The sequence below is a fragment of the Lutzomyia longipalpis genome, chromosome 2, assembly GCF_024334085.1.
Source record: "Lutzomyia longipalpis isolate SR_M1_2022 chromosome 2, ASM2433408v1".
NCBI lineage: Eukaryota > Metazoa > Arthropoda > Insecta > Diptera > Psychodidae > Lutzomyia > Lutzomyia longipalpis.
This window is the reverse complement of record NC_074708.1, coordinates 487800-502400: the sequence shown is the minus strand read 5'-3', so window position 1 is coordinate 502400 and position 14601 is coordinate 487800. Positions and strand designations below refer to the sequence as shown.

General features: G+C 31.8%; 2 protein-coding genes across 2 annotated transcripts in view; both read left to right on the top strand.

The window, feature by feature from the left end:
• LOC129788401 (N-acetylgalactosaminyltransferase 7) overlaps positions 1–14601 on the top strand; it is a 783634-nt gene that overhangs the window by 558793 nt on the left and 210240 nt on the right. The window lies entirely within an intron of this gene.
• On the top strand, positions 384–13358 carry LOC129788408 (beta-1,4-glucuronyltransferase 1). The gene is made up of 6 exons (XM_055824454.1): positions 384–765; positions 6341–6573; positions 6725–6984; positions 7170–7512; positions 10704–11279; positions 11762–13358. The coding sequence occupies exons 2-6, from the start codon at positions 6376–6378 to the stop codon at positions 11957–11959; spliced, it is 1575 nt and encodes a 524-aa protein (XP_055680429.1). The 5' UTR covers positions 384–765; positions 6341–6375; the 3' UTR covers positions 11960–13358.

Genomic DNA, 14601 nt, shown 5'->3' with positions numbered 1-14601 from the left:
CGCGTTTTTCGTCGAATTTCCCAGAGAAAGTGTTTTTTTTTGTGACCAGGAAGCGACGCTGCGTCGATTGGCTTCGACAATTAAAACGCTCAAAATCCGCGCCAAAAAAGTCGTGCAAAATGGATTTTTTAATTCGGCGAATTTAGCGTCCAAATTTTCACTGAAGCTCTCCGGGGGCTCTCGGAGCCTTCCCAGAGTGGGCCTGAGCCCCAAAACTGAGTTTTTTTTTTATCTTGAAGTCAAATAAATATTTCAATAGTCCCATTGAATGTCATTCTTTGTCCATTGAACATTTCCAACAATTTGTACCAATACGCTCTGAGGGACAACAACCCCATGATGCGATCATGGTAAGCCTGTCAAATGTGCAAACTGTCAAGCTTGCTGTCAAAGAGTCAGTGTGAGTGCAAAAAATCTCAGAAGTGGATGAACGAAAAATTCTCTCGTTCCCCAAAATTCATTCAGTGTGTCCAGAAAAATCATTCACGTTTTTTCCCCTAAAACCACAAGAAATCTCATTCAAGTGTTGAGTGTTAAAGCAAAGAGGCTAATTGTGAAAATCAGTGCGTAGTGATTTGTCAATAAAAACGCAAAAATAGTGAATGAAGAAAATGAAAACAACAATGGAGAGAATTTGAGAGAGATTTTTGCTGCATCCGCCTTCACGGAGGGGACACTAAATTATGCAGAAAATCAAAATTGAAGGCACTTCCAATCTATTTGCATCCGCACACACGACCGAGAGTTAACAAATTGACCAAGAAGGTAAATTTTTTGTTGTTGCAACAAAACTTTTTAATGAAAGATGTGTGTGCAAAAAGAAGAATAAACTGTGTTTGCATACCCATTTGAGGGCGAAAGAAAGATGATTTGAGGCCACAGAAGTTTCTGGCTACGTAAGCAAAAATTCTTAAAGCCAGCAGCGGAAATCTCATCCGGAAAATTATAATTCTTTCCTTCCCTTTAATTTAGAATTTAATTTAATTTACAAAGTAAAATGCCATTTGTATGGAAAAATGTGTGTCGTCAAAGAGATTTTTCCTGCATGGCTTTTCCGTTTGGAGGAGGAAAAAGAAGAGAAAAAAAACTAAAATATTATATTTTTATTAGATAAAATGAAAGGGCAAATGAGCACGAAAATTTTCACTTTCTGAGAAAATATCTCCTCCTCCTCCCTCTCGATATTTCATTGAATATCTCTTCTTTTCTGCCTCATCTCTCCGCGTGTCATCGTGAAGTAACGATTTCACTCTTTTAGAGATGAGGCAGACAAAAAAATACCGTGGAGCTGATTTTTTTTTCACGGCAAAGTGTCTTCACATATTGATCACAAAAATTGCTCATACGTTAAATCCGCGCACTCCCCCCCTCTCCCCTTTGGCTCACCTTCTTTTGTTGTGCGCCTCATGGACAAATTATTAAAGAAAGAATTACGTTCGCATGTGAAAAAGATCACACAATAATTGATTACTACACAAAAAAAAATGCCAACCTCTCGAGTTTTGCTTCCTCGCGCGAGTCCAGTGAGATTTGCAGACTTTTTCTCTTTTTTTTCTTAATGTTAATTGAGTTTTTGTGCATTGCAAACAAGGAGCTAAAGACAGCACAAGTAAAAAAAAAGAAATTTTCACCTGTAATTTAGGCAGGTATATCACAGAAAGAAAGATAATATTTCATACCAAAACTGCGCCCACTGCGGAATCCCACAAGACCTGTTTTCTCCCCTGGGTTACATTGACCCTAAACTTTGCCATAAAAAGTTACCTACAAGAATATTTTGCAGTACATAATATATATTTCCAAGCATACCGCAAAGTTTTACAATTTTGTGCCCATTATCTCTGCATTGCTCACATATCTTCCTTATATTTTTTCTAATGAACTAAATATTATTTTGCATAGGAAAAAATCATTTTTCTTTAAGAAAAAAATCCCTACAGTGAGGCCTCGTAGTACCACGTGGCAAAAAAAGAAGTCTTTGTACGATACTGGGGTGAAGTTTGTTACGAATGGGTACGAAAAAGTCCGCGAAAGATTGCATTTTCTATAAACGAGAAAGGATATTATTTTCTTTGATATTTTGAAGTTTTTTGTTGCATTGCTAATAAGTCAGATAATACTAATCTGGTTACAAAAAAATCATTTTTTAAATTTATTCACATTTAAGGAGATTTTAATTATTTTGCTTTTGGAAAATGAATCACAAAAGCTTGCAAAAAAGTATGAAACGTCATTGGACCTGATGAAAGGGATAAACATCATCGAAATGTCGCGTTAAATAACAATAACTGATTTCATTTTGTCTTCAGCTCATTAAAAGTCTGGTAGAAGAAAGCATTAATAATCTCAATTCCCGAAGAATCTTCATTATTTTCCTTTTTTTTTTCATCAAAATAATCAAGTAAAAGAAATGAGACAACAAAATATAGGAAGTAGCATTCATCTCATATTTTTCCAAATATGTTAATTTATGTTAAAACATCAAAATTCAGTATGTCGCGTGGTGGGAGAGAAACTATTAGTGAGAAACAACTTCCGTTTTACTAACTCAACTCAACTCAACTCAACTCTATATAATATAAAATGAATAAACTGCGGATATTTAGAAGAAATTAGTTACAGTTCCTTATCATTTTTTATGTAGTTTAGAGTCAAAGCTGATTTATTGTGAGACAATACTATGGTACAAGAGTAAAAGAAAGAAAAAAGTACGACAAATTCTGCAAGTTGGGGTAGTTTGCACACAATCCCGGCTTTTCATTTAATATATTGTTGTCTCTACACAACACTATTCCATTAATCAACATTTCCATTGAATTTGTGGTTTTTGGGTTGCCAACAGAAAATGTATTGTAGTGCGGGAGGAAAAGCCCGCACAGCACACGTCTAATTAACGTCGCGTAATGATTGTTTTATCAATAAAGATGACTAATAAGAATTAATTCATTCAAAATTTTTTTAAAGAATTTAATTTAGGAGAAATATGAACAAGGAACGTTTAATTCTCAAAGCACTGAAGATTTTTTTACTCTAATTTATTTAAATTGAAAGAGAAGACGAGGAACAAGAAGAAAAAAAAACTCCCACGTAAAGTAAATTAATATAGTTAGTTTCTTTTAAATTGGCTAGTAAAAATAAATTAGCAATGTAGAATGATTTATATTTTCAATATATAAAAGAGAATGAAAGAGGAACCCCAGAGCGAGAGAGCCTCGTTTCACGTGCCATCCTGCGGGGTTGAGCAATGTATATAGAGTTACTTATCAGAAATATATTTTCATTGCAAAAAAAGCACGATATGCAAATATGCGTACATACCTACATTGTGAAATGAGATAATAAATAATTCTGCAATCTCTGACATTTCATTTAATGTGAATCTTGTAATTTATCAGATTTATAAAACGATGAAAATTCAAAGATTCAGATTATGGAGTTTAAGGAAATGAATATCATTAATTTTCAATTCAATTTTATTCAATTTTCTCCGAATTAAGGGTGGATTTCATCCCTAAAGAAATTTTTAAATCTGCTCTTAGCATTTTTTTTAAAGAATTGTTTACATTCTTTAATTCTCAAATAGTTTGTGAGGCAAAGAAAAACGAAAGATAAAGTTAAAAAAAAAATGAAACTTGGATTACGAACCATAGCTAAAAATAACTTCATTAATCAATTTTTGTTAGTTTATTGTTAAAACATCATTTTCCTGTCATAAAAAGCATTGAGAATGATTAATCTTCATCTTTCTTTTTGTTATTTAAAAATGAACGAAAAGGCATCAATTTTCTGCAATACAGCGACGTTTCGACAATTTTTATTATCTTCGATAGGCTCTTGAGAAATTAAAAAAATATATATATATACGTTTTGATATTTTTGTGAGAAAATTTGTGTCAAAATGAGTCATTATATATATTAACACAGAGCCTGGTGAAGACAGTACGGATTTATCGAAACGTCGCTTTATGTTTGAAAAAATGGTGCCGTTTCTGTTTTTAATTTGCATACATTGATAAACTTGAATGGAACGGGGAAGATGATAAGTAATTAAAGTTAATTTCTCCATAAATAATAAAAAAAAAGATTTTATAATTTCTTTAACAAAGTTCCTTTTAACTTAATAAATGTTTTAAACCAATAGGCCTTATTCAGCGACCAAGAAACCTTTGAAATATTGAAAAATCAGTACAAAATTCAAAGATTTCAAGGAAGGCCCAATAATTAATTTACAGGGATGATAGTTCTTGACCGTAGAACGATTGTGTTTCACCCAGGTATAAATCAAAGAATTTTTTCCTAGATAAACAAACTAGAATTAAACTAAAAATAGATTAATTTACAGCAGCAAATGGTAGTGATTAAGAGTCCTAAAGGTTCTGTTTTTTTTTATTAAAAGGATAGGCACCTACATAATTTGTTACCCTTTCTCGTTTATAAGTAATCATTTTACCAAACAAACGTGTAATAGGATCCATCTTCAATTTTTTATATTACCTATGCGCTCTCTCTCTCTCGGCCCCATGTACCCTTGTATAAAGTCGAAATTTCTCATTAACCTAATTGCCCTAACCTTCACTTTGTGCAGCATTTTGTATTACTATTCAATTACCTAAATGAAATGCTTCCAATGCTCTCTCTCTTGTGACACCACACCATCATCTCTTCACACTTTGTGCACCTCTTCGTCTTGTTGGGCCTTATTGAGGCAATATCGGTCGAAGGTACAAAATTCACTCACTCTCTCTCTCACTTTGGGTTGAATGTATGATTAGATTGATCAAAAATCAATTTCTCTTCTCAAAATGGAATTTATTATATTGAAGAGTTTACTTATGTATAAATTCTTTTACATACAATCTCTTGGAATCTTATTTCGTTTTCACTATGATCATGAAGAATTTTGATGATGATTTGTTGAAATGGAATGAGGAGAATTCTACATTCAATGCTCAAGGCTGATTTTTTGTTGTATGTTGTGTTCCTTGCGCATTCGATTAGATCACCTGTCTCATCAATTGAATTTGTATTATTAGCTAAAAGAGCTTCATCTCCGGCATGAGAGGTAAAATTGTGGAGAGAAGAGAACAACAAAAAAAGAGCCCCGCAAGCGGGACAAGTGATGGAAAACACGGTGAATCAATGCAGAAATAATGGTGATGATGACCTAAGTTATGCGTATAGTGAGTGATTAATATATTATCTATACGCTGTTGGGTAGATATATAAATAAGAAATAAAATTGTATTGAACCCAAAGGTCATTCCTATAAAGGAGACTCTACTAAAAAAAAATCTTACAGTGGTGTACTGTACGTACAAACATCTTCATATACCAAAATACTTCTTCTTGGTATGTTTTCTTGTTGTTTTTTTTTCTCTCCTCAGCCCCATGGGGATTTTTTTCACTGCCTCCCCCCCCTCTCTCAACACATTCTTGTGCAATAACAACACATAGCGCGAGGTATGAAATATTAATTTACAAAATGAATTATTGGTAACGTAATAATTGGACTAAAGCTCAAAATAAATCCACAAATAGAAGAAGATGAAAAAAAATATATTCAATATTCATTCATCACGATATCTTGTGTTGGAAAACTCCTCTACATATTTTCATTTGTGTGTGAGGCTTAAATATTCAAGTGAAAATTGCCCACAATTGTGTCTCTCTACCTATATTTAGGTGCCTATATTTATTTTCTGTTTAATTAAATTATAACTAACTAATATATTAAATACCTTCCACTGAAACTTGACTTCCAAGGACTTTCTTTTCGAGTATATTTAACAACATTGAGCGTCTTTTTTTGTATCATCAGAGATTTCTTTTGGAGATTTTTATTTGAGTTGCTTGTGGACAAATATCACATATTAGCGAATAATTAAACTGATGATTTACATAATTTTTAGCACGAATTTACTGAAAAAAATATTTTTTTTTCAAGTTAATTATAATTTTTACGTTGATTTTTATGTGTTTGAAAAAATGTTACAATACGTGATGAGTCTTAGTGCAGAGGGCAATACTCTAGTTTGATAAGATCAAAGTCTTGGGTTCGATTCCAATTGATGCTTGATTTTTTTATTCAAACAATTTCTTTTCCATTTGAACAAATATTTTAATTTTCTTTGCAATTTGTGTGATTATCTTAATGTCCATTCATTGAAAAATGTAAAAAGAATCAACAAAGACAAAAACCTTCATCTTCTTGAGTATGCAAATTAATTCCTTCACAAGTTAATTTTTTTTTCTTGTAAAACAAATACTTGAAAGAAAAAAGAACGGAGTGTTTGTGTGTGTGTGTTGCTGAAGCACATTTTGCAATTTATCTTCCCATCAGGTGGGATCTTCATCAATGAGAGAGTGTAGTCGAAAATGATCACCCGGCGAAATTGGTTGCTGCGCTGCAGTATTCTCATCAACATTGCCGTCTTGTTGTACATTTGTAGTCAGTTGATGATTGATGGTGGCAATGTACCAATCACACCCTCATACATTGTACACGTTAATCCGGAGAAGCAGAATCTTGTCAGAGCTGAATCATCAAGTGGGAATAGGCCTTTCAATCAACTTGTAAGTTTTCTGTTCTTCTTTCCATCTTCTTTGTGCTTCAGATTGCAGCAATAATATTCTCTTGAAGAAACTTGTCTTAAGATGTGGAATTTTCGTTAAATTTTTTTGTTGTTTTATTCACGTGAATGCAAAAAAAAAAAAAAAAAAACAGGAAAATGAGGTGAGGGAGAAACCCAAGAGAGATGACGTTCCGCAGCAACAAGTTGAGGAGGAGCAACAGCAGCTGCATCAGATGAAAGATATTGTTGACAATAATGGGGAGGATAGTCGTTTTGAAGTGCCAACAGAGGCAAATGTGCATGGCAATAAACTTCTCAATGAGATTGTCTATCAGGACCTCAATTTAGGTAGTACAAATACAACATATTCCGAAGGACTTCTCAATGATAAGGAATTGGAGAATCGACTGAGGTAATTAATTTTATTTATTAAAAGAAAATTTATAATGTAACAAAAAGTGTTGCAATACAATACTTAATGTGGATTGTGTGTAAAATGCGTTATTGTGGTGCATGTGTGGTGTTAAAGCATAAATGCGTATGCTATTTATATGTTTTCTCTCTCTCTTTCTCGAATCAAACCAATTTTTAAAATAGATCAGTGATTAAATGCCATGACAGAGATTATGATGCAAAAACCGAGCAAAGAGGTGATTTTTGGGTACTCAAAAATTACGTGCGTGCCGATCATGGGGAGATTCATTGCTATGAAAGCATAACGTATACAACGCATGCTGATTACACATTTCTGGACAATTTGGTGCCATTGCTTGAACGATGGATGGCGCCAATAAGTATTGCACTCCATGCGCCAGGTTTCGATTTTTCAGCTACAATCAATGCTATTAAATACTTGAGAGAATGCTCATCTGAGGCCAATTTGGTGCGACAATTTGTCACATTTCACATCTACTTCAGCAGTAAACATATTCCAAAGACGGTGAGTTATTTATTTTTCATTTATTAATTTTGCATTATACTCTATTTCTATGTAACAAAAAAGCAAACAAACTCATTCTTCTCATGATGCATTATTGATCGAAGAGGGGAGAATATACATACTTACATGCATAAATGTACAGTACATTCAAATTGAGTACATTGCAGAGGATAGAAGAATGATTCGTCAACGTGTAAGCCCCCCCTAAAACATGTTTATTTCAAATTCTCGTATATTCATTCAGTGTCTTCTTGCGGCAAGAGGGGGGCTTTTGGTATTTTGTCTGACATGTTAATACCAACATTACCGCATTTTCATGTTGTTGTTTACCTACCAGTGCTATTTATATATATAATTTTCTATGGCGGTTTTATAATATTTTTTGAAAGTTTTTAATAAAATAATTATTTAAAATTTTACTAATTTTTTTTAAAAAAAAAATATTCCTTTTAGTTGAATTTTTGAAGATATGTCATTAGGAATAAGAAAATTGACCAAAAGCTTTTTTATTCCTCTTTCATTCAAATTTCGGTTAACTGGAAACAAACTGGTATACTTGGAAAAAATCATTAAAAATATTCATTCATTCTAATACCCTGAAACATTTTCAAATATAATTTAATTTAATTTTTTTTTGAAAATCCGGGTTTTGTAAAAAAAATTCTTTTATAAAAGGACCCCTCTCTATGCTAGCCACTGAAGAAGGCTCCGAGTGGGGCCGAAAGCTATGGGAAGATTCTGAATTTCTTTGAGTAAGGAGTTTCCACTGCCGACGAAGAACCCAGATTTTTTTTAAATGAAAACGTCAGAAAAACATTGTATTGATTTTCAAATATAATTTAACCCTTTAACGTTTTTTGGGTCATACGCTGACCCAAACGTGAAACATTTTATTTTTTCAATTATTTATTAATGTAATTGTTTTTCTATGTTACAAATGCATCAAATTCACGCAAAAGAGGCCAAAGAAAACGTTCTGACTGAGAAAAGTTCTCTAAAAAAAATTCATAGAATAAAAATCGCGATAAAAGAGCGCATGTTTCAATGTTTTTATGTTTCACGTTGGACGCTAAAGGGTTAAAAAAAAACCTATTGCAATTTTAACTGAATTTTACTATTTTTTTTTAAATATAATTGAATATCCAATTTAAAACTTTATGAAACTAGCTTTGATTTTTACCCATACAAAATCACAAAAGCAAAAGCATGGAAAAGCACTAAAAGCTTTGCTATTAATACATTAATATCATCAGGAAATAAAAAAAAACATTAAAAAGGAAACTTCTCTTCATCGCAATATAGTTGATGTCAATCAGATTAAACTATGTTAAACATACTAATATACAACTAATATTGACTTTGCTCACTCACAAAGTTTGTATCAATTTCATGGTTTACTTCACGTAGAGGGCAACAGGATGTGACACAATCGATCAAAGTGCTAAGACACTCTGTATTACTTATATACATTAAAGTATATTATGATCCTATATAAACATCGATTGGAGGAAATGCGAGGGAAATAAATGAAATTGCAAGAGATTTATCGCCCATTAAGTGCATTAAATGTTAGGCTTTTTCTTCCTAAAGTCCACCACGACGTTGCGAAATGAAAAAAAAAAATTAAATATAAAATGTTTACCGGATGGCTGAATAATTCCTTGAAATTCTCCTATTTTGCAAAATGCTTCTTTCTCTGGTTTTTGATTTACAACTATAAATGAGTTTCCTCAATTTTAGTCATTGTTATGGGGATTATGTTGACTAATCACGAGACATAGTGAACATGAAGTATTCAGACTGAAAGAACAGAAAGGTGGGGAAAGGATTCAACTTCCTTTTAGGGGTGGAAATAAAATGACCAGAAGAAATGATTTTCCACCGTGGAGACTTAATTTTTTTATCCTTTATTTTTATGTCAAAAGCAATTTTCAGAATATAGATAGAATTTAAAGAAAATTAAAGAAAGAAAAGCGTAAACAATCTTTTATAAACTTTTATCGTAAAAGTCATCAAAAGAATCTTTTATAAGATTAAAAAATATATTTTACGCAGAATATTTCTATCAGTATGGGTAAAACCTTTGAAATGGTCATTACAAATTATTCCACAAAATTGCGAAGAATTTATCGAATGCATGATGAGCAGAATTGTTTTTTTTTTAATTAATTGTTTATATTTAATAAATAAATTATTTAGTTAATAATCAACAAAAACTAAACAAAAACATGATTTTGCTTTCATAATTTTAGTTTCAGATCAATATCTGACAGATTCATAATTTTTTACATCACCAAACCTTATAAAATATGTAGCTTAAAACTCTCATACAAGAACCTCCAAAACTCACTTTTATCATAAAAGAAAAAACTCTATAAAAACTTTTACCCTGAATACCAACTCTATTTTATTTTTTTTATTTTTGGAAACTTTATAAAAGTTTGAAGAGTAGTTTTTTTTATGGTGAATACCGAAATTCTTTTATTTTTTTACGCTGAATATGGCCCTAAATTAATTAGCATAGCCAAAAAATGATCAAGATTCCAATAAAATCAATAAATCTATTTAATTAAAATAAAACGAGCAAGTTTGCAATTATTCAACAAATTATTTCGTATTCCACCTCATTTTTTTTCTCAAATCAAAGATTTGCATAAGAGAACTTGTGCAAATGAAGAAATCTCATGAGGAAAAATTTTATTCATCCATTGAGGTTGAAAACAATAAATTTTATGCAATATTCATTAAGAGATTCATAATGTTGTGTGGTGGTACAAAAGGTGCCAAATGATTTATGAAATTTCAAGGTTTTCTCATTCGAATATTTTCCCTTTTTTTCTTGCTTGTACGCGAGGATAAAAAAAGATAAAAATATGCTGTAAAAAGAATTCTTCATGTGAATGAAGAAATGAAGAATTTTACAGAGAGATTGAAAAAAAATAAGGAAAAATTGTCGCTTCGTTGATGATCAATGTGCGTGAAGAAAAAAAAGAGGCGGGCTGAATTGAGGCTAATGATTTCGATAAATGTAAATAAATAGGTACACATGTCTAGACAAATTGAAGGTCTTCTAATATTAACATTCTTTTTCTCACTCGCGGCATTATTTTGTTTAGTTTAAACTGTGAAATGCAATTTAACGCACTTCAATTGAACCTATAAACTTAAAATCTATTTTACTTCCGCCATAGGTTCCGAAGTACGATAAAGTACTGGAGACACCATTTAATTGTTCAAATCCACCGCCATTTCAAAACATATCCTATGCCCAACTGTACAAGACACAGAAGAAACTCCTCTATCCTGTGAATGTGGGACGTAATATTGCCCGTGATGCCGCACTAACGCACTACTTTTTTGCAAGTGACATCGAATTGTATCCCAATCCGGGTTTAGTGCGGAAATTCCTCGAGATGGTGGCACGCAATGATGCAACGATGCAACGACCAAAACCCAAAGTCTATCCACTGGCAATTTTTGAGGTGGACAGCTCGGTGAATGTGCCGCGTGACAAGACAGAGTTGCAGGAGCAATTTCGCAAGGGGAAGATTATACCATTCCACAAGAAACTCTGCCCAAGTTGCCATGGGTTGCCAAAGTCAAAGGAATGGATGGCTGCCAATGATACGGAGGATCTTGGGGTCTTTCACATTGGGAAACGTGTTGGGTACTACCTACACTGGGAACCAATCTACATTGGGACACACGATGATCCTCATTACGATGAGAGATTGAGTTGGGAGGGAAAAAGTGATAAAATGACACAGGTGGGTGTCCTTAGGATCAAATCTTTTGATCAGAAGAATATTCCGTTTTGATGAGAAGAATATTCCGTTTTTTTTTTCTCATATTTTCATGATCAACGTCTTATTTTCTTGATTTATTGCTTGTTTTTTGTTTGTGACCAGAAAGTATTATTCTCCTAATTTTCCTGTATTCTCTAAGAGTAAAAAACTCTCGTGATAAACTCCCGAGGGCTTTTTGCAGGGAAAAAGGGAGGAAAACTTCACGTGAGCATGATCCTCTAAGAAAAATGCATCCGTGATAAACTCCCGTAAGATTTTCCTGTTTTCACGTTTCTTTTAAAGCGCTAAAATCTTCAGGACTTTATCACGGGAGTTTTTCACTCTTAGAGAATTCATACCCTGATCAAAAGCAGAATTTTCTGATCAAAAGATGTGGACATGTGTCCTTTTTTCTTTAACGTCCTTAATTAATATTGTTTTTCTAATCCTCTTTTTTTCTGCAGGGATATGCGCTATGCGCTCTGGACTATGAGTTTCACATTTTAGACAATGCCTTCTTGGTCCACAAGCCCGGCATAAAAGTGTTGAAGAAGGACCCAAAACGTGCAATGCTTGCTGCCAAGACAAATCAACTCATCCGTAAGATTATCTATCCGGAATTGCAGGTGATGTATGGTGTTAGAAAAGGTTGTGCTATATAGTAGTTGGGAGAAGGTGTACCATCAGTGCAGAAGCAAAAAAATGGGGCACTCTGAGAAAATCCTCTCACCATGGGGGTGGATTTTTCATCTTTTTATGATAAATTAAAGAGAAAAATTCACCTTGTCCGCAAAAGGATCATGGTGGGAGAAAAAATGATGCATTTAAGGTGAACACGAGAAAAAAATAAACATAGAACAAATAAAAGGGAATCTCTTGTCATCTCAAAGATGGCATACAGAGTCGAAATTTAAAGAAGAATTAAGAAGAAGAAAGCTAAAGAAAAAAAATATAGCAAGGATGTAATTCTTTTAAATGTACATACTATACGATAAGCCTATACTTATATAATGCTTTTATCTTAAATTTAGAATATTTATATTATCCATATTGCTATATTATTATATTATATATTTTATACAATCAAATGAGAAAGACATTGTAAAGAAAATGAAAACAAAGAATTATTTAGGCACAATTTTAGGCCCCTCGTAGACATGTTGAATCTCTGATTATGCTGACTTTTTAATCGTCTATTTTCTCTCTCTCTCTCTCTCTCTCTCTCTCTCTTTTGATTTTTCATGCATTCTCAGAATTAAAGAGAAGAAGTGTTCAAAACGTTAAAAAAAAAACGAGTCAAACGTTAGAAAAGATGCTTCAAAGCACAAGAAAGAGAAGAATAAGACAATTCAAACTTTTTATTTTCTTGCTTAAAGTTTGCAACTTGCCTCACAAAGAGACTTCTCCTTTATGTAACTCTTTTTCATGAACTTTAAAAGGCAACAAAATGAAGGGAAAAAGTCAAGAACGTACTAAAATTAATCAAGATTAAATTTCTTTCAGTCTATGAGGGGGTTTAAAAGAAGAAGAAAAAAAACGTAACAAGGAAATCAACAACAAAAAAATAGTTCTTTATAAAAAAAAAGAAAAAAAAATCAGAACAGTACTTTAGAAGAAACAAATTTTGCTGTGAAAAAAAACTCCCTTTTTAGATAAAAGAAAAGAAATATAAGAAAGATTTTCATTCGTCTCAAATGAATGAAATGAAAGAGAAATTAGAAAAAGAATCATGCTGGTTAAATTTTGATGAACAAAAGAAAAAGACTAAATAGTCCTTAAACAACTCTGAGAGAGAAGGCAACATTTTGTTTGTTCTTCTTTGTTAAATCTTTTGGTAAATTTAATTTTGAGCCTTGTTCAGAAGCTCTTCCAATCACGTTCTCCCGTCGTAAGAATATCTTTTTAAGAGAAAATTTTGACAAAAAAAATTAGTCAAAAGTGTGGGCTTTTTACCATTTTATTTTTTTCTTTATTTTGCGCATTATTCAACCACCGTGTCATTTGTTTTTAAAAACAGTGTAGTAGGTAATACATAAAATATTATTTGAATATTAAAATGAATGTTGAATTTTATTTTTATAAGTTAGTGATTTTTTTTAATTGAAACTCTTGGTGCAACATAGAGGATAATATACTTTTTCGAACAGAAGAAGAATTTTGAAGCAATTAATAGTTTGTTTTAAAGAGAATTTTTATCTCCTTGTGATAGGGAAATAACCATTTAAAAAATACTCACACATCGTAATGGGGTGAATAAGATCAATTTCACATTATTTCACTTCAAAAATTTATATCAGAAAAAATCTTTTTGAATCTTTATTCATTTTATTTTAGTATTTTTTTTATTATTTATGTGAGGGCTGTTAGGGATCGCAATTCAGTGGACTGTATTTTTATTTCAAATTGATTTACGGTTTGGGTGGGTGTGGCGAGGATGGTAAAATCTATGGCGAGCGCGCCAGATTACAAAATTGCAAATAATTGGCAAATGATGTGAGGGATTCTGTAACAAATTAATCTAATTAAATTCTTTCTAAATATGCTATAACTTATTTTACCTATTGAATTAGCTAGCCACTTTTTATTCCCTTCACGCCTATCGTTTCCTCTTGTAGAAAATCCTATTATAATTCATTTTAATTAACTTTTCAGTCTTCATACATACATATACATATATCTTTCAACTTTTACCTTTTTCAAATAGCTTTTTTAAATCAATCAATATTTTTACCATCCTTTTTCCCCGTCGAATTCCTATAAAAGTATTTAAGTTATTAGAGCCTATTCTTCATTTTGTGACATAAATATATGCAGATTACTTACTATTTTACATGATTTTAACAAATTCACATTGGCGTCACTTCTAATTCATTTCTCTTTCTGTGCAACATACGCCTACTACGATTAACTATTAAAACTAAACCTTTCAATTCCCCGAAAGGGACTATTAGGACTATTCAATCAGACTTAATTTTTAAAAATAAAAATCTCATTTACATTTCATAGCATAAATTTTTATTTTTATTTTTTGAACATGAGTTTTGTTAGAAATCTCACATATTTCATAGCCTCGAGAACTAACCAATTAAAAATGAATGAAAATAAATAGATCAAAAACATTTTGATTTTACCAGTATTCACAGTAAAAAAAAATACTCAAAAAATTGAATTTAAGGACAAAATTCCAACATAAAAATATTCAAATTTTGAAAAAATGATCAATCTCTTTTCTATTTAACAAAAGAACAAATTAGAATTATTTTTTACGGAATGAATTTTGATTATTTTTTATTAAATAAGCTTC

Coding starts and splice junctions, on each gene's coding strand:
- LOC129788408 (XM_055824454.1), top strand. CDS start 6,376: ATGATCACCCGGCGAAATTGGTTGCTGCGCTGCAGTATTCTCATCAAC. Junction 6,574..6,724: donor ATAGGCCTTTCAATCAACTT/GTAAGTTTTCTG, acceptor AAAAAAAAACAG/GAAAATGAGGTGAGGGAGAA. Junction 7,513..10,703: donor GTAAACATATTCCAAAGACG/GTGAGTTATTTA, acceptor CTTCCGCCATAG/GTTCCGAAGTACGATAAAGT.